Below are 23986 nucleotides of genomic sequence, written 5' to 3'. Positions count from 1 at the left end.
CTTCTTACCATGTACCTTATTACATGTACTACACCTGGGTCAAGAGTGGCAAATTTACCTAAAAGGATGTAAAAACCACGCGGGAGCTTAAAGTCATTACCTTTGCATTTCCCGTCAAATACATGAATCTCTAGAAGTAATGGCCATTGATAAGATTTCTTGTAGTTCATTGAGATTTCCAAAGAGAAATATATGGGGTTGGGTGTACATGTATGTATGTGTGTGTTTTTTACAGATGCGCATCAATCTAATAGTGTTGATCTACATACATTTGTAGAGGTGTATTGGTCTAATTATGGATACGTTGCTGGACTGTAGATCACATGGTTTGCAGTTCGAGTCTTTTCATGGCACTGTTCTTTGGTAAGACATTAATCTACATTTGCCACTCAACACCCAGGTACGAAATTGGTACCACTTGGAAGAAATTATTCCTTGGATGCTGTGAGCACTGAAATTGTTAGATTAACAGAGCCGGGAAATTCTTGGTGCACCTCGAGCACGTAAATGGATATGTGCACTATAGAAATATCCAATTATTATTATTATCATAGCTAGGTAACCAACTTCTTAAGTCACCAGGTGGAAGATGCATCTGAGTTTTGGATTGGGACTGTCTAAGGGTGCGTTTATTGACCAATTTTTTGCCTAGAATTGGGTTTCTCAAACGTCTTTCAGGCAAATTTTTAAGGTGATAAATGCGTTTTGAATGTGACATACAGCCAGAATCACGTTTCTGAGACATAAACGCAAAGCTGTTTTGAACCCCACTTACAAATCGGACTTTCCCATGCAGACTAATTTCCGGTTCAGAGATAGCGTGCCATGTGTTGTGTCATGTTCACTGACCTCAGTGGTCATGTTGTTGTACAAGCTACTCGTCCATCTAGTTGACCTCAGAGAAACTGTCTGCTTCCCGGGTCAAACGGTGCAAAGCAGCTGTGCAAAGACAAGACCCTTATTTTGAATCGTGAAGAGACGATAAATGCGATATCCCGCAAATCGTATTTTTTATTTTGTATAGTGGGGTTCGATAATATGTACATATCTAGTGGCAAGACACGATAAACGCACCCTAAGTCATTTGGACAAAGACACAGCTACACATGTATGTACCAGTGGTAGTCAGGTGATAGTGTATACCTCGTACCAATTAACTCACATCATGCTTACAATGTTTGTAGTTGAATTCACATTCCGGATATTCTGCTCTTGGATTTCCATATTAACTAGAACTCAACGATTTCTGTGACAGTGTTTCTTGTCAATAACAAGATTATTAATAATAATTAACAATAACAGAGAAGCAGATCGAGGGTCACACAATGATCTCTCAGTTTGTGTTAATTAAAAGGTCAACCTTTCACCAAGCTCTAGGGCTAAGTATAGAGTTGTGTTTTTATGCTAGATGCTTGATTCTGCAATACTCTCCATTGTTTTTCATAAATTATGATTATGTGTAAATGATCAAAGTGCTCTCTATTGCTCTCTTTATCGCTTTTTTTTTTTTGGGGGGGGGGGGTTGTTCGCGATCAATCGTCTTGAAAATTATTTGTGGTATTACAACTTATTCAAAGCCAAGATGACATTCAAGATGACATTCAAGACAGATTCATTTTCCACATGGATTGATAAATCAAAAAAGATACATTGTACATCTTCAATTTCCCAAGCGTGCTCAGACATCAGAATTTAAACCAATTCCAGATTTTTGGAAAATTAGTCCCATGTAAGATTATTTACTCAATCGGATCTGCAAAGTCTTTTATGAAATAGAGTATTGTTAGCGACTATCTTACGGGCTGAAAAGGTGTCACATATGGTACTATTATTTTGTTTTGTCCAATATTTGTAAGAGCCCGCAATATATATGACTTTTTAAACGGTAAAAAATGTAGCTACATGGGGTGTAAGGTGAATTAAAAATAGCTTGAGATAATACTGTAGTACTTTAAAATTTTGCATGTATGAAACTCACAATTTTGCAAGTGGTTGAGACCTGTAAAATTACGTTAAAAGTTCATAAGAGTTTCTTGTTTTTGCCAAAGCTTGAGCTAGTTTCCTACATGTAACTGCAAATGTGTAATAGCTGGATAATTACATCATCACTCTTAATTTTTGGGCTATGTAATGACCAGGCTAAATTAGATGCAAGAAATTATTGGCCATTTTGATTTTAGGGACTAATGAATGTACATGTACATGTATGCACCTTGATTGATAACTTGATTATGCATTTAGAAGGCATACAAACTACAAAGTGGTTTTTAAGCAAATGCTGTTAAGATCATGTTAACGGTAGTCAAGTGCATATCGATACTTCTTGAAAACACTAACATTCTAGACTAAGCTCTATTAGCACCATTTGGTATATAATGTATGTCAGTCTATTAATATATTGGGACATTGCCAATGAAATATATCGGACAGCAAATATCATTTTTGGACTACATATTAGGTATTGAAACATATGTAAAAAGTAAGAAAATGCCATACATTGTTGTTATATTATCTTAATATCTTTCCCAGCATTCATTAGTTATATATGGACAATGTTCAACCCAGCAGACACAAACACCGAAGGAAACTATTTTTAATGTGATGATTCTGCAAATTGGTGCTAAATATGCACATTTGAAAGGAAGATATAAATAGTTTTGTGTGCCATTGATCCTAGTAAACAGGGCATGAATATGAAAATATATCAAATTTGCCATTCTTGACTGTTATCAACAGAACAATGATACACATCAGTCAAGTACCAGTTTTATGAAATATGCACAATGTTTCCTGACTGTTATTCAAATTGAGCAGATGAAAAACAGATAAGTGGAATTGCGAATATTACAGAATGCAAGTTGGAAATTGACAAAATTGGAAACAATTGACCACCATGCAGTTTATCTTTGCACTTTGAGACCTGTACAATCAGAGCCCTTCACGTTCCTATAAAATTAGAGCTCACTATTGGCACTGTGCATGTTATATGATTGTCATATTTTAAAGTGCATCCATTTTATTAACACACAGAAGAGATTTATTGCGAATTGCAAGCAGCTGGGGGATTTATCACCCGTTCCATATTGTTCAGCATAGGCAAGCAATCTCTTTGACCCCAGTTGCATATCATGTTTCATAGAAGAATCCCCAATGCTTATTTTAGGTGTGCTAGCAATCATTTTTTTAAACTGTGTTGTTGCATGAAATGACAATACCAGTAGGCCCATTTACACAGCCCAAACACCATTTTGAAAAATCATTGATTGTTTTTTTTACTACCATTTACACTACTGGAAAAATAAAATAACACAATAAAAGTTTGCTTATAAAGGCTTTTTGGTGAGTAGTGTGCATGCACCACTTTTCAGTGCTCTGCATGCGTTTGCCTAGCCTTTAAACAAGGCCACTTGTCTGATAGACGCCTAGCGACTAAAACGAGACTAATCGCGAAAACCTGAGTGAACGAGAGAGCGAGAAGCCCTTCCAAGTAGCCTTTATCAATCTGGTTTGGATTTCTTATGTTAACCATTGTTTCCTACTGGAAAGCGTCCAATCAGCGAGCGTATCCTCGCACGACGTCAGCATATAGTATCCATCACACACACAGACACACACACACACACACACACTCACACAGTAAACTCTATGTAGTACGAACATGGACCTACTATGAACTATTACGTACGTGCTAAGACCACTGACCTCTACATGGAACGAATCACGAACGAAGCCAACTGGGAGATTGCCGTTATGATTGGTCAATAAATCCAAAGTACCGGTAGGCGTATTGGCATGCTAATATGTGTCTATGAATAATTCATGCAGAGCAGTGAAACCTACTTTCCAAAAGGCCTCGTGACATTCGTCACTCGGTCGCGCGTTCACTCCGGGTATCTAGACTCATCTCAGCCGCTTAGCCAGAGTCACGAGGCCTTGTCAAAAGGCTAGCGTTTGCCCGGAAGCAAGGAGAGTCACGTGAGCAAAAAAAAAATCAGTATTTTACAGAAGTTTACATTTACACTGCAAAAATTGGTGAAACTACATGTAAGACAGGCGTTTACAAAAAACATACTCCAGAGGTGGCTTTCTAGATATAAATTTTGAGTGTGTTTGCTGGTAGTTGCATACAAAGCATCGAAATGTGAGAAAAATTAATGATTCGTTTTGTTGTAGTGTAACTGCAGCTACTACCATATTCTGCGAGGAAACCTGTGGCACAAATATTAATTACCGTAGTCTAGTGGGAATTTTTGTTAATTTTTTTTTAAACATTATTGTAAAAAGTTCTTTAATTTTCACATTACCATATACACAAGCATGTAATGTACAGTCATCCATAATCTCTATGGTTAGTCCATGGTAAAACTTAATATCCAATAAGTTTCTTGTGTGAAGTATTTTAGGACTCGAGAGGAAGTGGTGCATAATACCTGTGTGACTGTGTAACCTTGGTGATCTATTTTCAGCTCTTAAGATCAGCTAACTCAACTTTTATAGCACAACATTGATAAATGTTGATGTTTTCTTACCTGTTAATTTTACGTTCATTCTTCATCCCAAATGTGAACTGCTCCAAAATAAATGTCCTCCAGGGATAGAGTATTTTCCTTATAGAGCACTTTTATCAAATGAAAAAAGGACACCACGTCGTAGCGTGAGAGCTAAAGAGAGCTAAAAGAATTTTATCTGGCATTTTTTTTACGAGGAAGTACTATTAGGTTTGGGTCCCATTGGTAAATTTTTAAACATTATCATAAAAATCTTAACTTGAATCGCACCCTTTTAACCAGAAAAAAAATAGATTAACTGTAAAGTGCACTTACTGTATCGTGAAAATATAGTAATTGAAAGAAGTGCAGATAATGCCTCTTCCTGAAGTCTTTAGTTCTCTGCCATGAGGCAAGATATAAATGCACAAATGGTGAAATTTAAATGGCATACATAAGAGCACTTATCAGAATGATACCATTATATCACAATTAATTTCAGTGGTAGTTGTCATGAAATACATTGGGAAGTTGTAGCTCCTCTTGTCAAATTAAAAACAAATTGAATAGAAGTGAAAGTCTGAGAAAAGGTTTATTTCTAAAATTGCTTAAATTCCCATCAAAAAGTGATAACGCACGGCTGACAATGGTAATATATGGCTGTGATGTACGTATGCGCATCTCTAGCTCGTGCGAAATTAAAGGCGTGATAAAATACACATAGTTTCAAATGGCAAGGACGTTGATGCACCCATGGAGATGTGCATTGTACTGTTTGACATATTATGATGTACGTCATTCAATAAATCTTTAATGACACCCCAATCATCAATGTCTCTTATTTCTTGACTTTATATTCATATTGTAGACCCATTTCATGATATAAATAATTTATGTTTGAAGCTCTTGTTTTAATGATCTGCACTGTACTCAGATACGTTACAATGAGCGGACATTCACCTCGACAAGTCTTGTTCATTATCCCATTGTGACTTAACATGCTTGCAGTGCATATTCACTAATGCACCAACAAACATGAATTATTTGTGTAATGACCTTTTCATATAATTTATGCATTTGCTTGATGATTATGTGAATAATATTCCAGATTTGATTAGGTTAATGCTTTTATTTCAAGTACCGGTATATAGATGCTTAGGGGAATACCGTATTTCCGGCGATAAGGCCGCAGCGCCGTATAGGCCGCACCCCCGATTTTGACATTTAAAAAAAAAGAAAAAGATCTTTTGCCAAAGTCGGGATTCGATCTCTTGCGTACAAATGTTGATGTGACTAAAATCACCACCTTAAACCGCGCGTGCTGGATGCTTCGCGGTGGCTCTGTTAAACGGGCCCTTCTTTTACTTTTGCAATGCATTGGCACGAACTTAGATCAAAATCTGTCGGCATGTTTGTTTTTGGAAGTTTATTTTCGTCTTCATGTCAACAATGCAAGATAAAATTGTCGGTAAGATGTGTGGAAATGTATAGTTATTGTACCGTTCGTAGATCTAGTCCCATGTACAAATTCGTGCTGGTTTTGACTTTTTTTTTTTTTTTTCTGTTTCGCCGTAAAGGCCGCACCCCGACTTTTTGATATTTTCTCTTCCAAAAATACTGCGGCCTCTACGCCGGCAAATACGGTACCCTAAAGTGGATGAATGCAGGGGTTGATTTAGCTTGTATTGTTGCAGAGTAGACTTTATATCTCATTAGTATAAAATTAATGGAGACAGTTTTCTATTTTCATACATACCTCTGGAATAAAACATCTAATGTATTTTTTTCCCTTTATATCTGGTTACCTACCTATAACTGCCGACAAAGTTTGAGGGGATATAAACCGGTAGTAACGCTGTCCTCCGTCTGTTTTTTCGTACTTCCATAACAATCTGGTTTCCGTTCAATAACTTTAGTAATGTTTGACGGATTTAAATGAAACTTGATATAGGGTACATGGTATCAAAACACAGCCCAAGTTTGATTTTGGAGTATGTAGGTCAAAGGTCATAGCTCATCAAATATGCAAAAATAGCTAATTGTATATCAAAAAATGTGGTTTCCATTCGATGACTTAAATAATGTTTGACAGATTTTAATGAAATTTGATATGAAGGTACATGGTATCAAAATACAGCCTAAGCTCGATTTCGGAATATGTGAGTCAAAGGTCAAAGGTCATAGCTCATTGAATATGCAAAAAGTGCTAAATATATGCTTTGCGTTGCCTTGTTTCAACATCTATCTCAAATATCATTGAAAGGAGTTGAACGTTCAACCAATGATTTATTCATTTATTCATTTATTAATTCAACCAATTTAAGTGTAAATGGCCCTTTTGAACCTTGATGAGCATACATTACATTGAACATGCAAAGTAGCATTCCAAGTGTTGCATATACATGTACATTGAAGTACGGAAGGAAATGAGAGAATCTGATTCTATTGAACAACGGTGCTAAACTGTTATTATAAACCCTCAACAATCAATAGATCTGATTTTATAATGAAATTTTCAGGAAAGGAATAGCTTTTCCTGAATGATGGCTTGAGCCAAAAATTTCTATGTCACTGAATCATGGACATGCGAGTTTTCATTGCCTCGATCTATCTGGTCTACTTATGAAAAAATGCCACAGTTGTTGGCATATAGCTTACTTGAAATCGTTGTGTAAATCTTAATCAAATGGTTGGCTGAAAGCCAGTTGCATGTTATTCACTATTAGTAACTATCAACTTAAACTTGCATCTTGATGTAGTTAGTAGCACTATTATGTACATGCATGTACCTTGATGCAATTACAGAAAAATTAATTGAGCAATACACATTAATAATGTGATACATTTACATGTATGTGCCTCTTACAAGTGAAAAGAAAAGAAGCAATATACTTGTATAATGCTCATTAGCTATTTTTTTTGTCTAACATTTTAGTAACGTCATTGAACTCTTAATTCTTAAGTCTGCATTCCATACCTTTTCAATAGCTTGCTTCTATTTAATACTTTAAATGAACTGCTCTTAAACATTTACACAAGATTAGTGATTATTGCACTTAAATTAATGCAAGTGATACCTTCCTAGAAAAAAGAAATTCAGTTTAAATTCCTAGGAATTTGTTTGCGTCGACTCTTTAATAGTCACCTCAAAAGCAATCTTTTAAAATGACTTACTTTTACAATTAAAATATTATAGAGCTTACAGTTATTTACAAGTTGCTCTGGAAAGCTCAAAACATAGATCTAGCTTTATACAATTAAATATTGAAATTGGCCCCTGAGGAAATATCACTGATCTTGTAAGAAATCCACAGAACAGTTCTCGTGAACAAAATTAATTTTATTCTTGCACATGAATCTATTGATCTGAAATGGAGTGAAAAAATTACCAATGCTATATAAGCAGACAACAGTTTTACAATAAATGACTGCATAAATGCTACTTGTATTTGTCTTCAGTGTTGCTTCCTTAATAATTATTAATTTGTGCGTAAGCAGGCTTACAAATGTACATCAATACATTGAATATTTAAATTTGATTATAATATGTATATGTTTTCTCATCTCACATATGATGCAAATCGTCTCTAGATGCATTGTAAATGCCAAGTATGTGCTTGGAAAATATGTACTTAGACACATATAGGTAAGAATAAGAGCTTAAGATATCTCATCAGGGAATATATGAATCATGATAAACATCCTGCAACACTTTGAATTGAATGTGTATTTGCCTGCAAGCCCACAATGTCCAACAGGACGAATACATGCATGTATGGTTGAACTGGTATAGGATTCTTAGGAATGATTTAACAACAAGTTGAGCTATGACTAGCATTGTGAGTCATAGCACATGACAAGTCTTACACTAACACAAGGCACAGGACATGCTTTAAAAAATAATACAATGTGGGATGGTAACAAAAATATGTGTTGTATTTTCAGCAATGTTGCAAATTTGGTCTTCTTCATTTCCTCAATTCTTGAATAATGTGTTGATAAAGTCTGCTTTATTAAAGAAGAGAAGGTTTTTAAAAGGTTAAGGGTTCTCATGTTATTGTTTCTAATGTAGAACTATACCCAGAATTTCACATTTGCTTGAATTGATGCACTGTTTAATAATGGTAGGTCCCTGGTTTAATAGTGGTTTAATAGTTTACAGTTTGTACATTTATTGTTAAATAAAATAAATCATTAAAACTAGACAAAACTGCACTGTTCGGTATCATTGCCATCATGGTCTTTTATTGGAAAAGATGATAAATGAGTTGATCGTCTCCGGTCCCATCCCCAACATCTTTATAAAGTCTTAGCAGAGCTCTCAATAGCTCTTATATTATCAATACCATCCATCATGACTAACAGTGTGTTGTTCTCCTGTAGATGTACATAGAATATATGACCCCTAGGAAGATGAATATTTCATCATATCTTTTCTTTTTTCTCCAATATGGATAGTGTAATGCTTCAAAACTCAGATAAATTGAGATACATATACACTTTAAGGCATTGTTTAACAATGTTAAATCTGAGATGCACGGCCCTACGTGTTATCAGTGTCTGTGATATGGTGTAATATTGAAGCTCTTAAAAAAATGGCACTTCAAAATGATCAAGAAGTGCCTCAAAAAAGTAAAAATCTTTGAGTGACCGGTTTTACCATACTCGTTTTCCCCAATAGACTCTCTATAGTGCTATGAAAACCGTTAGGAAAACACAAAATTTGATTAAGATTTCCAATCATAAATATCTTGATAATCAGACAGACGATCGGCTTGTAAAAGTCATGGGTTCCTGACTTACATGTACCTAAAGGTTTATAATTATTATTGCAGCATGAGCTAAATCCAGGATTTTGTTTCAGAATCTGAGACAAAGTTCCTCAATCCCTTTAAGAAGATCCTTTGTTTTGCATGTGCATGTACATGTACAAGTGCAGTACGTACGTATGTAAAACTAGTCAAGTGTAATAAGCAAAATTAATAAAAGAGTTTTCGTCAGATATACTCCGAAGAAGAAACACATGATCAAAAATTCAAACTCTCTTTTTTCTTGTTCCATTCAACTTTGACATCCATGTAATCATGTGAATTCATTACAACTTATTTATCTTGCCAGCTAGCTTCCCCTGTGGCTGTGTTAATGTAATGCAAGTTGAAACGAAAGTAGCTTCTAAGCTTTCTAATTAGATCAAGATCATAGGGTCGTGCATTCCATTGGAGTGGAGTCCAAGTAATCACAGTAAGCTCAATTGCAGTTTTCGTTAAATAGACCCAAGCATACACCAATGCCATGTGCAATACATATGTGTGACTTGAAGGCTGCTCATTGCAATTTGATATTGTCTGCGATTTGCTAATGGAGAAGTTGCTTCAGATGCAAGCTTTAACTTTTAAGCCCCATATTCCCTGCAGTATGTATGGATTTCGTAATGTAAATATTTTGTCTTTATATTCCATTCCAATTCCTTGGGGGGGAAGAGAGCATCTTACATTAATAGAAAGAAAAAAACATTGAAACTGAGATTCATGATAGAGCTAGATTAGATTTCACTTAAAAATCTATAGTGTATGATTATATATAGAGAGAAAAAAAATCTGTAAGTATAGACAAAACATGCATGTAGTAAGCAAAATGGATAAAGGGAATGATGAAATATTACGCATGTACCTATGTGAAAGGATGTAGAGAAGAACTTTACTAGGATCAATGGAGTGTCTGCATTTATCTCCAATAATCTGGAATATGAAGGCATGAAGTAATTCTTGTCACTTCGGAATGAAGAAAGAGAGCAGAAGAGAAAGATACTCTTGTGAACATCTTGAATACTGTAAATTGAATTGAAAACACCCCATGTCCATAATTCAATATTAATTTTTGATTATATTTGCCACTATACAAAGAGCCACTAGGAAAAGCGATGTCACCACTGAGTCAAATATCACAAAGGGTGACTAGAAGGGATGCATGGTGACCCCCCTAAGTCAAGAATCACAAAGGGTGATAGGAGAAGGGATGGAAATTACTGAGTCAAGTATCACAAACGGTGACTAGGAGAAGAGATGGTGATCCCAAAGTCAAGTAACACAAAGGGTGACTAGAAGGGATGGTGACTCCTGAGTCAAGTATCATAAAGGGTTACTAGAAGGGATGGTGACCCCTGAGTCAAGTATCATAAAGGGTGACTAGAAGGGATGGTGACTGCTGAGTCAAGTATCATAAAGGGTGACTAGAAGTAATGGTGACTCCTGAGTCAAGTATCACAAACGGTGACTAGGAGAAGAGATGGTGATCCCCGAGTCAAGTAACACAAAGGGTGACTAGAAGGGATGGTGACTCCTGAGTCAAGTAACACAAAGGGTGATTAAAAGGGATGGTGACTACTTAAAGTCAAGTATCACAAAGGGTGACTAGAAGGGATAGAGACCCCTGAGTCAAGTAACACAAAGGGTGACTAGAAGGGATGGTGACTCGATCCTGAGTCAAGTAACACAAAGGGTGATTAGAAGGGATGGTGACTACTTAAAGTCAAGTATCACAAAGGATGACTAGAAGGGATAGAGACCCCTGAGTCAAGTAACACAAAGGGTGACTAGAAGGGATGGTGACTACTTAAAGTCAAGTATCACAAAGGGTGACTAGAAGGGATAGAGACCCCTGAGTCAAGTAACACAAATGGTGACTAGAAGGGATGGTGACCCATGAGTCAAGTAACACAACGGGTGACTAGGAGAAGGGGTGGAGATCACTGAGTCAAGTAACACAAAGGGTGACTAGAAGGGATGGTGACCCCTGAGTCAAGTAACACAACGGGTGACTAGGAGAAGGGGTGGAGATCACTGAGTCAAGTAACACAAAGGGTGACTAGAAGGGATAGTGACCCCTGAGTCAAGTAACACAACGGGTGACTAGGAGAAGGAATGGAGACCCCTTGAGTCAAGCATCACAAACACTTACTAGGAGACACCCCTGAGTCAAGTGTCTTAATTGGTTTGCTTAGTATATGTTTTAATCCAAAATACATCTGCTGTGTATGCATTATTGTGATTTGATTTGGATCGCAAACCTAAAGTCTACATGATGTACATTTAACAGTGATTATAGTCTGGTTTATTGTCATGGATCTCTCCTGCAGTGATGAAATTTAAGTCCTGAGCCAAACAATGAAATGTGTGGATGTTTAAGGTGGTGAGGTGGGAGCTAGTGATGGGTTGGAGTGAAGTGTCTGTATCTGTGTTAGATATCATACTATGAAGGGATGTAAATGTCAAAGTATTAGCAGGAGGCCAAAAGACACATCTAGCGATCTTTATATACCCATGTTGCAGAATGTAGATTCGATGTCATTTTCTGTCAAAACTAGCCACTCTTAATAATGCCTTGAACATTTGCAAATTGTTAGTGAATGTCCTTTTTATGAATTGCAAGCATTTGCCATATTTCACCATCACATGTAAAACACAAAAAATATGACACCAATTACATGCATGTCTTGCTAGCTTTAGTGAGAAACAAAGTGCTGTACGTATGTATAAAGTGTACATGTACATGGAAAATGATAAACATGTCCAAAATTATTTCACACATTCCTCTGTATCTGTAGGTGTCCGTGGAGTTCTAAAGGTCCACTGTACCTTGTATTATTTAGTATTGACATATTTTCTCCTTAATTCAAGTATTTTATTCAATCAGGATTGAGGCAAAACGAGAAGTGACTATTCTACGTGGGCTGAATGAATTCCTTGTTAAATTCTACGGACCTAAAGGAAGTAAGTATATAATGATAAATCATTGTAGGGGAACCACCCTATACTGATTTGTAGGAGCCTTCTAGGACACTGTTCAATCCTTGTAATCATTAACTCTTTTCAACTACTGGAACTGGCAGTGGACTGTGACAATTAATTGTGTCACATACAAATCATATATTCCAAGCAATATTGTAGTCCAGGGGGGGGGGGGGGGGTTCACAAAGCCTTTTTTCAATGACAAATGACAAAAGTCAGTGACAAATCTGATGATGACCAATCAGAAGCAGGGATTTCAGTAGCTCAGCTTCTGTTTTTGTTATAAGTTATAACAAAAACTGTCACTGATGACAAGTTTTGTGAAACACCCCCCAGGACTTTGATCCAGAGAAAATATACTGGGTTTTTATATTGAGAAAGAGGAATGAACACTGCCATTTATTATAGCTCCCAAAGGTCCTCTTTACTTCATTACAGGTACCCATATTGCATTTGCTCTGTATTGGACCAGGGTCCATGATTGGACATGATGTGAAATGGATTTCTTGAAATGTCAAATTACAGCCTGTGTATAGTGATAAAAACAAAGAGGATACTTGGTACGTCTTCCCAACTGAAAACTCATTTCACTTCATGGTGATCCTGTATTATATAGAGGGAACAGGGTGTAAGTGACTTTAAGTGAATGATTACATCTCAGTTCTAATATAACCTACAATATTTTCAACTCGGGCAAGTATGGCGATTGTTATACTGGACATATATTTAAGGCCATTCAGGGCTTTAGAGTGGTCTGTCTGGAATATAATTTTCAGGGATGTCAGGCCTTTGTTATCATTAATAATTATACGGTGAGAATCTGTCACGTGTGATTGATGTACTTCTGCAAATCACATGCATTAATGGCAATAAAAATGAACAAATGAAAAAGATGAAATAGTGGTGGCAAAATCAGAAACACATTGATCAATGTAGAGTAGTTCAAGTCCAAGGGAAAGAAAGTAAAATTAATTTTTGCCAGTATATCATGGACAATGGATAAAATATGTATAGGTAAAATGTTAAATTGGCAACACATATGATATGTATATTGATTTGTTTTCCTATTCTATTGGGGAAAAAAGATGTAAAGCTTTTTACACAATGTATATTATTCTGTCAAGTATTTTGATCTATTTTCCCTTGTGACAGTCATAAGTATATATTTTCTCTTACCACTTTCAAAACACTACTGTTACCTTCCCATCCTCCTTTTTTCCCTGTTCTCACTCTCTCCTATTCTTATTCTTCCTTCTGTTTTTAAATCTCTCTATGTTATTTTTGTTTTCAAATTCCCTAAATTCCCTAAAATCTTCTAATTGTTTTTTTGTTTGAATAACTTTTATCTTGTTCTTGATCTTTCTTTCTCCCTCTTCTTTCCGTTCCTTTCTTTCTCTGTTTGTAGCGGCCTATGAGGGAGGAGTATGGAAAGTCAGAGTAGATCTTCCAGACAAGTATCCTTATAAGTCACCTTCCATTGGTAAGTACAGTCAAGCCTATACTTGTGCATTGTAGGCCTGTCTACATCAGACCGAAGTTGCACAATAACCCATTATTTTAACTGGCCCGATCTCAAATAAGCCAGCTAATTTGCTTCTTCAACAGCCCGCTTTGTTATTAGCGGGTTATTTGGTCGAGAAAATATCCAGAGAAATCTTGGTCTTGTTTCCAAAATTGCCTGTCTTTATCTAGTTTGTGATGAGCGTTTCGGTCTGGTGAAAACACAATTTCGAGCTTCGGGAAAATATCCTAAGTCTGAAAATAGCGGGTTATTTTGCGGGTTACTTCGGTCTGATGAGGACATGCCCTTTGTGAGGCGTTTCTACTATTCTACTTGTGAGGTTAAATGTACATATCAGATTTCAGGCTTGTACAAATAGCTAAGTAAGAATTTCTAGTTTTTCTTTTTTTGTTGTTGGTGGTTTCTAGTTTATTTTCTTTATGCCGGCTTCATTGTGCTGCCTGTTATATTTTAATTACAATCATTATTCTACTTCAAAATCAGAAAAGAATATAACACTGTCAATGATTAACTATCTGAAACTACATTGCAGTCTTATACATGTATGTACAAGGTGTGTTCAATGGCTGTAAGGCTGTTGTGGGATCTAAAGCAGTCTTCATATCTGATGATAACATTCATTATCATGGCCTCATGCCTAAAGAGTGGTCAAGCACCCCCTACAGTAGAACTCCAATCAGTGTTTTTTTACTGCAAAGTGATAAACCATAGTGTTTATCTTGTATGCCATATTAACCACATAATAACCTTGGCTGATGAAACTTTGAACAGTGTGTCACACTTTGATAGCTGGAAAGTTTAAAAACATATGTATACTGGTAATAGGAGACACGGTGACTCAGTATTAGTGTATATTAACATGATCATACATACATAGGGGGCGGGTACAGGATTCTGTAAAAAGGGGGCATATATACGTTTTGCTGATAAAAGAGGAAAAAGGGGTTTATCCACAGAATTTTTCAGTGCCTTTTTACAACAACAAAAACTTCTTCAGACAGCTGAAACAATGGGCATCACCTTCAATCAAATATCATACCTGCCAACCCTCCCAAATAATCCGGAATATCCCGTTTTTCTGGATTTTTAGGACCCCAAAATGCGGGAGATCCCTGATTTTCAAAATTTCATTTTTAAAATTTTTTTTTATGTGTGTTTGTTTTTTGCTTAAGCCAAATTAAGCTTGTTTTATCATATGCCGCGATGTGAGAGTTCACATATTGCGTGCGTTGAAGGGCTGCATGATTGAGCAGCGAATTTGTATTCGCTTTTTTGCACAGATTTACCGCGTATTGCCAGTTACACTGCCGCTGCATGTGCGAACGCCTGTTAAGGGTACAGATTTCTTATTTTCGAAGACATACCGTGCTAAAAATTCTTAATTCTCATTTTCAAATGTTGGCAGGTATGAAATATGACGGTCACACCTTTTATAGGACAGGTGTACTACTTGGTTTTCAAGGGCTTGGGTTGGATGCACCCCCCCCCCTCCCTCCCAATCTGCCAGTGATGTCAGATTGGTTAAGAATAGGTATATGGGTGTGTGCGTGTGGTGGGGGGAGGGTGGTACCAAGGACACTCATAAGAACTGTACCTTCACTTTGAGACCACTTGCAAAACAAGGACGTCCATGTTTTGAGAAAATTGTAGGCCCTTTTATATAGGATATGTTTATTTTGGTGTTTTTATATTTGCTTGGAAAAAGTAGGTCCTTTGTTAAGCAGTACGTTTTGAGATTGTCATCTGTATATTATATTCCTACATACATGTTTCCTTGAACGTGTAATAACATACTGATGTGTAAATATGATTCCTCAATTTACACCAGAAATGCGTATGTGTGTAGCGATTATACCTCATCTTCCAATTTATGGCAAGGGAGCAAATATATTTGTTAATCCCTAATTAATAATAAAAATTAAGTGAAATATAACCTTTGTATTGAAATTTTTGAATTAGGGTCTTTTATATCATAATTTTATCTTAAAAAGAAATTCCAGAAAAAAATGAATGAAAGTTTGACTAACCTTGTGAATGTTATGTATGATATTATTCAAATGAACAAATAGTGTCTAATACAGAGTAACTAATTCAGTGACAGAGTTAGGTCTGAACAAAGCATAATAGAACCAAAAAGAAAGTTTTTATTCCTTTGTTGACATGCAGCTTGTATCTTCAAAATCCTCTCAAAGATATCTTTGACAGAAACCTGTGAGTTAGGGTGCATCTAAAACATGTTTTGTCTCAGTATCGCTAAGCTCATGATTTATTACTGTCTTTTTCTTGTTCTTTTGTTATCTTTGTTTCGATCCAGGCTTCTTGAACAAAATATATCATCCAAATATAGACGAGGCGTAAGTAATACCTTGTGTTTTGTAATATTATTCCCTTGCCTGGAGCACTTACATCTATTCACATTTATGATGTTGACATTTCCTGTTGTAATTATCCTCGTTTTAAGAATTAGTCCATTGTCAATTGGTCGAAAAGAGCTGTTATTGATATTTTACGAGGTTTTTCGGAAACATATATTTTTTAAAGTGAATGTCACAACTAAGAACATTCATATTGTTTCTTAATTTTAAAATGGGTCTAAACTTACTTTTCGGGCATTTTAGAAATGGGGATTTGGGCCTTTTTTGTGGGTTTTGAATTGGCACTTTTTCAATTGGTATTTTATAAAATATTACAAAAAGATGTATGACTATTTTCCCCTATTCTTTGTATATATAGGATATTGAAGATGATTTTGATGACAAAAAATTGTGAAAACTGCATATTTATTGCTTTTGTGGACCTTCAAACATATTTTATTTGACATGCCCTCAATGTTGAGTATGAGAAGATTTTACCTGCACTTTCAAGTTTTCGACAGTGTTTGACATTGATCAAAGTATAAAACAGTGGCAAATTGTTGAGAAACAACACAAATATGTTAAAAGTATCTAGAGAAAAGAAATATGCAACCCTATTAACACAATATTTTCTGTCAGTCAATCCTAGCTTTATGCTTGCAATGAGTAATGGATTACGTCAGTAATTTTGTCGTTGATATGCATTTTGATCATCTTTGAAAATGCTGTATAAAACATTTGTAAGTGCAGATAACCATTTGTCATACTCATCTTAGAGGGCGTATGAAATAAAATATTTTTGAAGGCCTATATTAGCTATAATTATACAATTTTCTGCATCTTTTTTTCATTAAAATCTTCTACAATATTATATCTATACAAATCTATTGCAGTTTAGAATATTTTGAAAAATTCATAATTAAAAAAGTCATTCAAAAGACCAACTCATCATTTTTAAATGCCTAAAATGTAACCTCAGACTCAATAGGGACTTTTAGATTTGCACGACGAGAACGTGGACTGCTAGGTGTGACATCCTTTTAAGGCACTGGCAGTGCCTGGCAGTGCCTTAGAAAGACGTCACCTGTAGCAGTCCACAATCTCCTCGTGCAAATAAAATTGGTAAGAATGCTTTAAAGTTTTAGTTGTGACATTCTTTTTTTTGTTTTTGTTTCCAAAAATTCTCACAAATTTCTATAATTGACCAAATGACAACAGACTAAATGCAGGCCTGATAAAAACCAGATTTAAATCGGTTTCCTGTTGTTTTTTTTTACCCCAATTTTTTTTTTTCCTGAATTTATCCCAATTTTCCAGATTTTTGTCCTTATTTTCTCTATTCTTCCCTATTTTCCCCTATTTTTCCCAATAAATTGCAATGTTAGATGCAATTTTTTTCCCGCGAATCCTCTTTAATTTTTTTTACTCAAGGGAGGTGTGGTTGAGGGGAAAAAAAAAACTTTTTTTTTTAGAGCTCATTATCACCCCTGTAAATGACGTAATTTCTGTTGCAAAGTTTATGTCATTGTTTTTGCTCTTATTACATTACGTATGTTTTTAATGCTTGTTTAATGATTTAAGAAGTAATAAATCTTTGATGACATATTGTATAGACAGTGGGAATTTTTAATGTATATCCCTTGCTCTTTAGAAATCTTGTAATAAATATTTGTGTATAGTAATAATATTCAAATTCATATAAAAGAGACTTTTATGTGTTGAATAACAGTCAAATAAAATAGGTCATGCCTGTTCATCATCGAGTATAAAAGAGATATAAATTTGCTTTTACATAAGTTTTATAAAACACATCGTCAGGGGAATTGCAAGTATTTCAAAATCAATAGAGAATGTAGAACATTTTTAGAAATCTGGGCAAAAGATGTGAAATTCACTTCTTCTTTTCTTCACTTTTTTTTTCCTCTGCAGTTCTGGGACGGTTTGTTTAGATGTAATCAACCAAGCATGGACACCGTTGTATGGTAAATCTAAATTAATGATAAGCGATCATTGAAAATTATTTCTTTTCAATTTCTAGAAATAATAATAAATGAAGGAGATGGTGTATTTAGCTGTTTTTTATGCAAAACTCTTATTCAAGAGCCGTTGATGCCACTGTTTGATATCTCACCATTTACTGGCATTTCCTTGCATTTGACTCTCAAGGGACGTAAAAATGTTGATCACAAATCTACAGAAGTGATATATTTTGATAATTCATTATTGAAGGAAAAAAATATCCAAAAATCATAATGTTGAAAGCAAACAGTGGCATGAACAGCCTGCCATATTTAAGTCCAACTTAAAGTCGATCTTAGTCTTTGTGAAACACTTCCAAGGTCGTTGATTCTTTATTGAGTTTTGTTCAAAACTATGCTCAAACGTGCATTTCACTGTACAACGTTTACCTTGACATTTCTACAAAGTTGAACGTTTAGACTAGGAAAAATGTAACTAGTTATTGTGTAGCTATACAATGAATTCAGGTAGTCTGAATGTAGGGTTTAATTTGTTGATTATTATAGGTAATGTATGGAGCAATGACCAAATTCCTTGCCTTGCCCTCTATTGTTTGTAGCTATTCTTACAGGTTAGAGATGGATATGATTGGCACACACACGCTAACTTTAATATTAGATCTATTTTTATGCCTCCGTTACGAAGTAGCCGGAGGCATTATGTTTTCTGGTTGTCCGTCCGTCCGTCCGTACGTCCGTCCGTACGTCCCGTTCTCGTGATCGCGTTATCTGAAGAACCGATTGATGGATTCCTGCCAAACTTTGGTCATGTATGTATCTTGCAGAGCCGATGAACTGATTAGATTTTGGGGTCACGAGGTCAAAGGTCACAGGGCTCATTATGTATGCAAAAACAGCTCGTGATCGCGTTATCCAAAGAACCGATTGATGGATTCCTGCCAAACTTTGGTCATGTATGTATCTTGCAGAGCCAATGAACTGAAGTCACTGCTGACCAAGTTGCCCATCAACTCCTATTGAATGGTCGGGGAACCCTGACCATCACCCCAGAAGGGCCAGACTCCCTAAGGTCCCAGACGCTCTAAGCTCTCAAGATGACCCAGGCTTCACTAGACCGTTCACCATGAACGACCTGCTTGCTGCCATCAAAGCAATGAAAAACAACAAAGCTGCTGGACTTGATGACATCCTCTGCGAGCAGATCAAACAGCTTAGACCAGGCGCCCTCAACTGGCTTCTCAAAATGTTCAACGAATGTTTGGGCACCAACAACATCCCAAAGCTCTGGAGGAAATCCAAAGTTATTGCCCTATTGAAGCCTGGTAAAGACGCAGCCAGTCCAAAGAGCTACAGGCCTATCTCCCTACTGTGCCATACATATAAGCTGTTCGAGCGGCTTATCCTCAACCGCATCGCCCCATTCGTGGATGAACATCTCATTCCAGAACAAGCAGGGTTTAGGCCAGGAAAATCATGCACTGGCCAACTCCTAAACCTCACTCAGTTCATTGAGGACGGGTATGAGAGTAAGCTAATCACCGGAGCTGCTTTCGTTGATCTCTCTGCTGCCTACGACACCGTGAATCACAGAATCCTTACCAGGAAGATCTTTGAGCTGACAAAGGACGTGAGACTGACTGGACTCATCCAGACGTTGCTGTCCAATCGGCGATATTTTGTGGTTCTCAATGGGAATCGCAGCAGATGGCGCAGACAGAAAAATGGCCTACCACAAGGAAGTGTGCTCGCACCGTTACTCTTTAACGTGTACACGAATGACCAACCGATCCACCCAAACACCAGGAGCTTCCTCTACGCCGATGATCTCTGCATCGCCAACCAGAACCAGTCTTTTGTGAAGTTGGAGGAGTCCCTCAGTGATGCCCTGGCTGGTCTCATCCCATACTATGCGACCAACCACCTGAGAGCTAACCCTGATAAAACTCAGATAAGCGCATTCCACCTCAAGAACAGGGATGCCAACCATCAACTAAGGATCAGCTGGTATGGGAAAAGGCTGAAGCACACTCCCAACCCAGTCTACTTAGGCGTCACACTCGATCGCTCCCTTACCTACAAGAACCACATCGCCAACACAAAGGCAAAAGTTGGAGCCCGCAACAGCATCCTCAAGAAGCTAGCCAACACCAACTGGGGGACTGATGCCAGAACAATCCGGACAACAGCCCTCGCGCTTTGCTTCTCTGCTGCGGAGTATGCATCACCAGTATGGAGTAGGTCGGCCCATGCACCCAAGATTGACCCAGCTCTAAATTCATCTTGCAGAGCGATCACTGGATGCCTAAGGCCTACTAAAGTAGAAGACATCTACCTGCTCTGCGGTATTGCCCCTCCACACGTCAGAAGGTTGGTCTTGTCCCAGAAAGAAAAGGACAAACAAGAAAACAATCCACTCCACCCACTCTTCGAACAACAGCCAGTGGGCAAGCGGCTCAAATCCAGACACAGCTTTCTGCACTCGGTAGAGCCTCTTAATACTAGCCCTCACAACCAAAGGATGACTTTGTGGTCTAACCACCTTCAGACAACTCCACATAAACTCTCCCTCAGCCCGAAGGAATCCCTCGCAACCGGCTCCAGTGAGACTTGGCCTACCTGGCTTAGCCTCAACCGCCTAAGAACTGGCTACGGTCGATGTAGAGTCCTAATGCAGAGGTGGGGTCTAGGAGACGAACAAACGGCATGTGAATGCGGCCAGGAACAGACAATGGAACACCTGCTAGTCTGCCCACTCCTGCCAGAGCCATGCACCCAAGATGACCTGGAAGCCGTTAATTTCCGTGCCAAAGCCTGTGTGGACCACTGGACGGGACTTGTGTAGTGACTCGATAAGAAGAAGAATGAACTGATTAGATTTTGGGGTCACGAGGTCAAAGGTCAAAGGTCACAGGGCTCATTATGTATGCTAAAACAGCTCGTGATCGCGTTATCCAAAGAACCGATTGATGGATTCCTGCCAAACTTTGGTCATTTATGTATCTTGCAGAGCTGATGAACTGAATAGATTTTGGGGTCACGAGGTCAAAGGTCAAAGGTCCCAGGGCTCATTATGTATGCAAAAACTGCTCGTGATCGCGTTATCTCAAGAACCGATTGAAGGATTCCTGCCAAACTTAGGTCATGTATGTTACTTGCGAAGCCGATGAACTGATTAGATTTTGGGGTCATGAGGTCAAGGTCAAAGGTCATGTGGCTCATTATGTATGCAAAAATAGCTTGTGATCGCATTATCATTAGAACAGATTGATGGATTCCTGCCAAACTTAGATCATGTATGCATCTTGCAGAGCCAATGAACTGAGTAGATTCTTTGGTCATGAGATCAAAGGTAAAATGTCACGGGCTCATTATGTATGCAAAAATAGCTTGTGAACACATTCTCATTAGAACTGACAGATGGATTACTATTTAACTCGGGACATCTTGCAGAGCCAATGAACTGAGTAGATGTTAGGGTCATGAGGTCAAAGATCAAAGGGTCATATATGTATATGAGAAATTGCTTGTAATCACAATATTCTGAGAACCTGTTAATGGATTACAATTGAACTTGAATTTGAAAAATTTCTTCTGTTTTGGTTTGTAAATTGCTCTATGACGGAGGCATCATTTCGAATGCGCGCAGTCGAAGTTCCATCTAGTTCTACTATATGTACATACTTTTGTAAAATGTGCAAATTGTAGAAAAAATGTGGGGAAGATCTTTTGCTATCATTGAGGTTTCTATGATTAGTAGATGCATCAAACAAATATATATTCTAACCTATATGTATGCTCATTGCATTGTCTTTTCAGATTTATCGAATATCTTTGAGCAGTTCCTTCCACAGCTTCTGAGCTATCCCAACCCGATAGACCCTCTCAACGGAGATGCTGCAGCACTATTCTTGCACAAACCAGAAGATTACCAGAAGAAAATCAGGGGTAAGTAAACCAGCAGGTGAATGTAGGTAGGCCTACAATTATTGGAAGTAACTTAAAAGTTAAAGGGATTGGATAAGTTTGTCTGAGATTCTGAAACATAAACAAAATCCTGGATTAAAGATAAACTCCAGTTCTGGTAAAAAAAAGAAAATTTATTCTCACAGAATCAAATGAAACTTACACTGAATGTTCAAGATTACAAATAAATGACATGTGCCAAACAATTTTGGAAGAAAATGTATACTGGCTGAGTAATGAGCATAGAAAGACAAGGACATAAAGGTAGTACTAGCCCCGACACCATGTGTGTCGTCCCATATATAGCTTTCTGTGTACAGTGCTTGTTACTTTACCAAGACTCGGCCAAATTTATTATGATTTTGATGACTCCAGAACCTTGCAGTGCACACCAATACTTACATGCTACATGATCAACTGTTTCTGATCCATTTCACACCTTTTCTTTCACAATGCAATCGCATTACAAGAACTGGAGTTTATCTTTAAGCTCATGCTGCAATGATAATTATAAACCTTTGGGCAAGTCAGGGACCACATGAATTTTACAAGCCGATTGACTGTTTAATTATAAAGATATTTATGATTGGAAATCAAAATCTAAAAATTCTTTTTCCTAACGGTTTTCATAACACGACAGTCTATTTGGGAAATGAGTATGGTAAAACCGGTCACTCAAAGATTTTTACTTTTTTGAGGCACTTCATGATCATTTTGAAGCGCAATTTTTTTTTAGGGCTTCAATATTACACCACATCACAGACACTGAATACAAGTAGGGCCATGCATCTCGGAATGGAAGGCAAATATCAACAAGTAAGACACCAAAGTAGGTCTAGATCTAACATAGATCTAGACTCAAGTGGGTTTTTGGCTGGGACCTATTCTATAGACACTTACTTGACAAAGGATGAATCAAACCAAACCAAACATCAAATCAAATCTATATATTTGGGGGATCAATTTAGTAAGCCTCGGTCCTTACGTGGCCGTATAGGCTGCACTGGTGGCGGTACACCGCACAGGATGCCATACGGTATACCCGCCCAGCGGTGAGAAAAATCACCCAGCCAGAGGCCGGGCTGTTATAATTTAGACATGAAATAAGAAGGGTTATAAATAATAGCTTGATTATGCATAATTTATTAAAATTCCATATGATTAAAAAAATTACCCCTCGACCATTTTGCATCTTACCTAGTCGTTGTTCCAGTAAATTGACTTGAGTGACTCTGTCCTTGATCGTCGCAGGACTGTGATGACTGTCTAGATTAACAGAGATTGTGGTTACAGCATAAGTCCAAGAAACCTCCCCCGCGCCTAAAAGGCTGGTGAGGAATGGGGGTGTGATGGACTTAAAAAGCAGCGGAAATCTACTTTTTATTGATCTATATTGGTTATCGGGTGGAATCGCGATATGATATAAAGTAAACTTGTATGATTAGAGGCGATATTTTGTATCATTGTTTTCTGTGTTAATTATTAACATTTACTTCAGGTAAAATTTTGTTGGCCAATCTAATTAAATATGTACTGTGATCTAAAGTGATCATAGTAGTACAGTGTATTAGGGCAAATGCCAAAGAGTACGCTATAGAAATTTAATCATTGCAATTACAGACATTTTTGAGATTGAAGTGATTGGTGAAATCATTCTTGATGAACAGAGTGAAGTGACCAGGGTAATAGTATATTTGTAAAGCGCTTAGAGACATTTGTATTAAGCGCTATATAAAAGCTAAATATTATTATTAAATATTATTAAGTGTCAACCAAGTAAATGCACTTGAAAACAAATTGATTTAAAAACTGATAAGATAGTTAATTAATATCCATGGGAGAGCCAGATAAATTGGAATGTGAAAAGTTGGGAATCTTACTAAATCTTCTTTTT

The 23986-nt window shown here is 37.0% G+C and overlaps 1 protein-coding gene across 1 annotated transcript in view; it reads left to right on the top strand.

Annotated features, from left to right (window-relative positions):
- Positions 1–23986, top strand: part of LOC115918326 (ubiquitin-conjugating enzyme E2 H-like) — a 33044-nt gene that overhangs the window by 3960 nt on the left and 5098 nt on the right. Inside the window, exons 2-6 of the mRNA XM_030973581.1 lie at positions 12180–12256; positions 13680–13754; positions 16111–16150; positions 18080–18132; positions 21946–22074. Coding sequence (XP_030829441.1) covers positions 12180–12256; positions 13680–13754; positions 16111–16150; positions 18080–18132; positions 21946–22074 — 374 coding nt within the window. The remainder of the gene's footprint in view (positions 1–12179; positions 12257–13679; positions 13755–16110; positions 16151–18079; positions 18133–21945; positions 22075–23986) is intronic.

Source organism: Strongylocentrotus purpuratus, unplaced genomic scaffold, assembly GCF_000002235.5.
Source record: "Strongylocentrotus purpuratus isolate Spur 01 unplaced genomic scaffold, Spur_5.0 spur5_scaffold_6, whole genome shotgun sequence".
NCBI lineage: Eukaryota > Metazoa > Echinodermata > Echinoidea > Camarodonta > Strongylocentrotidae > Strongylocentrotus > Strongylocentrotus purpuratus.
The sequence above is the reverse complement of the archived record's forward strand: the minus strand, read 5'-3'. Positions and strand labels throughout refer to the sequence as shown.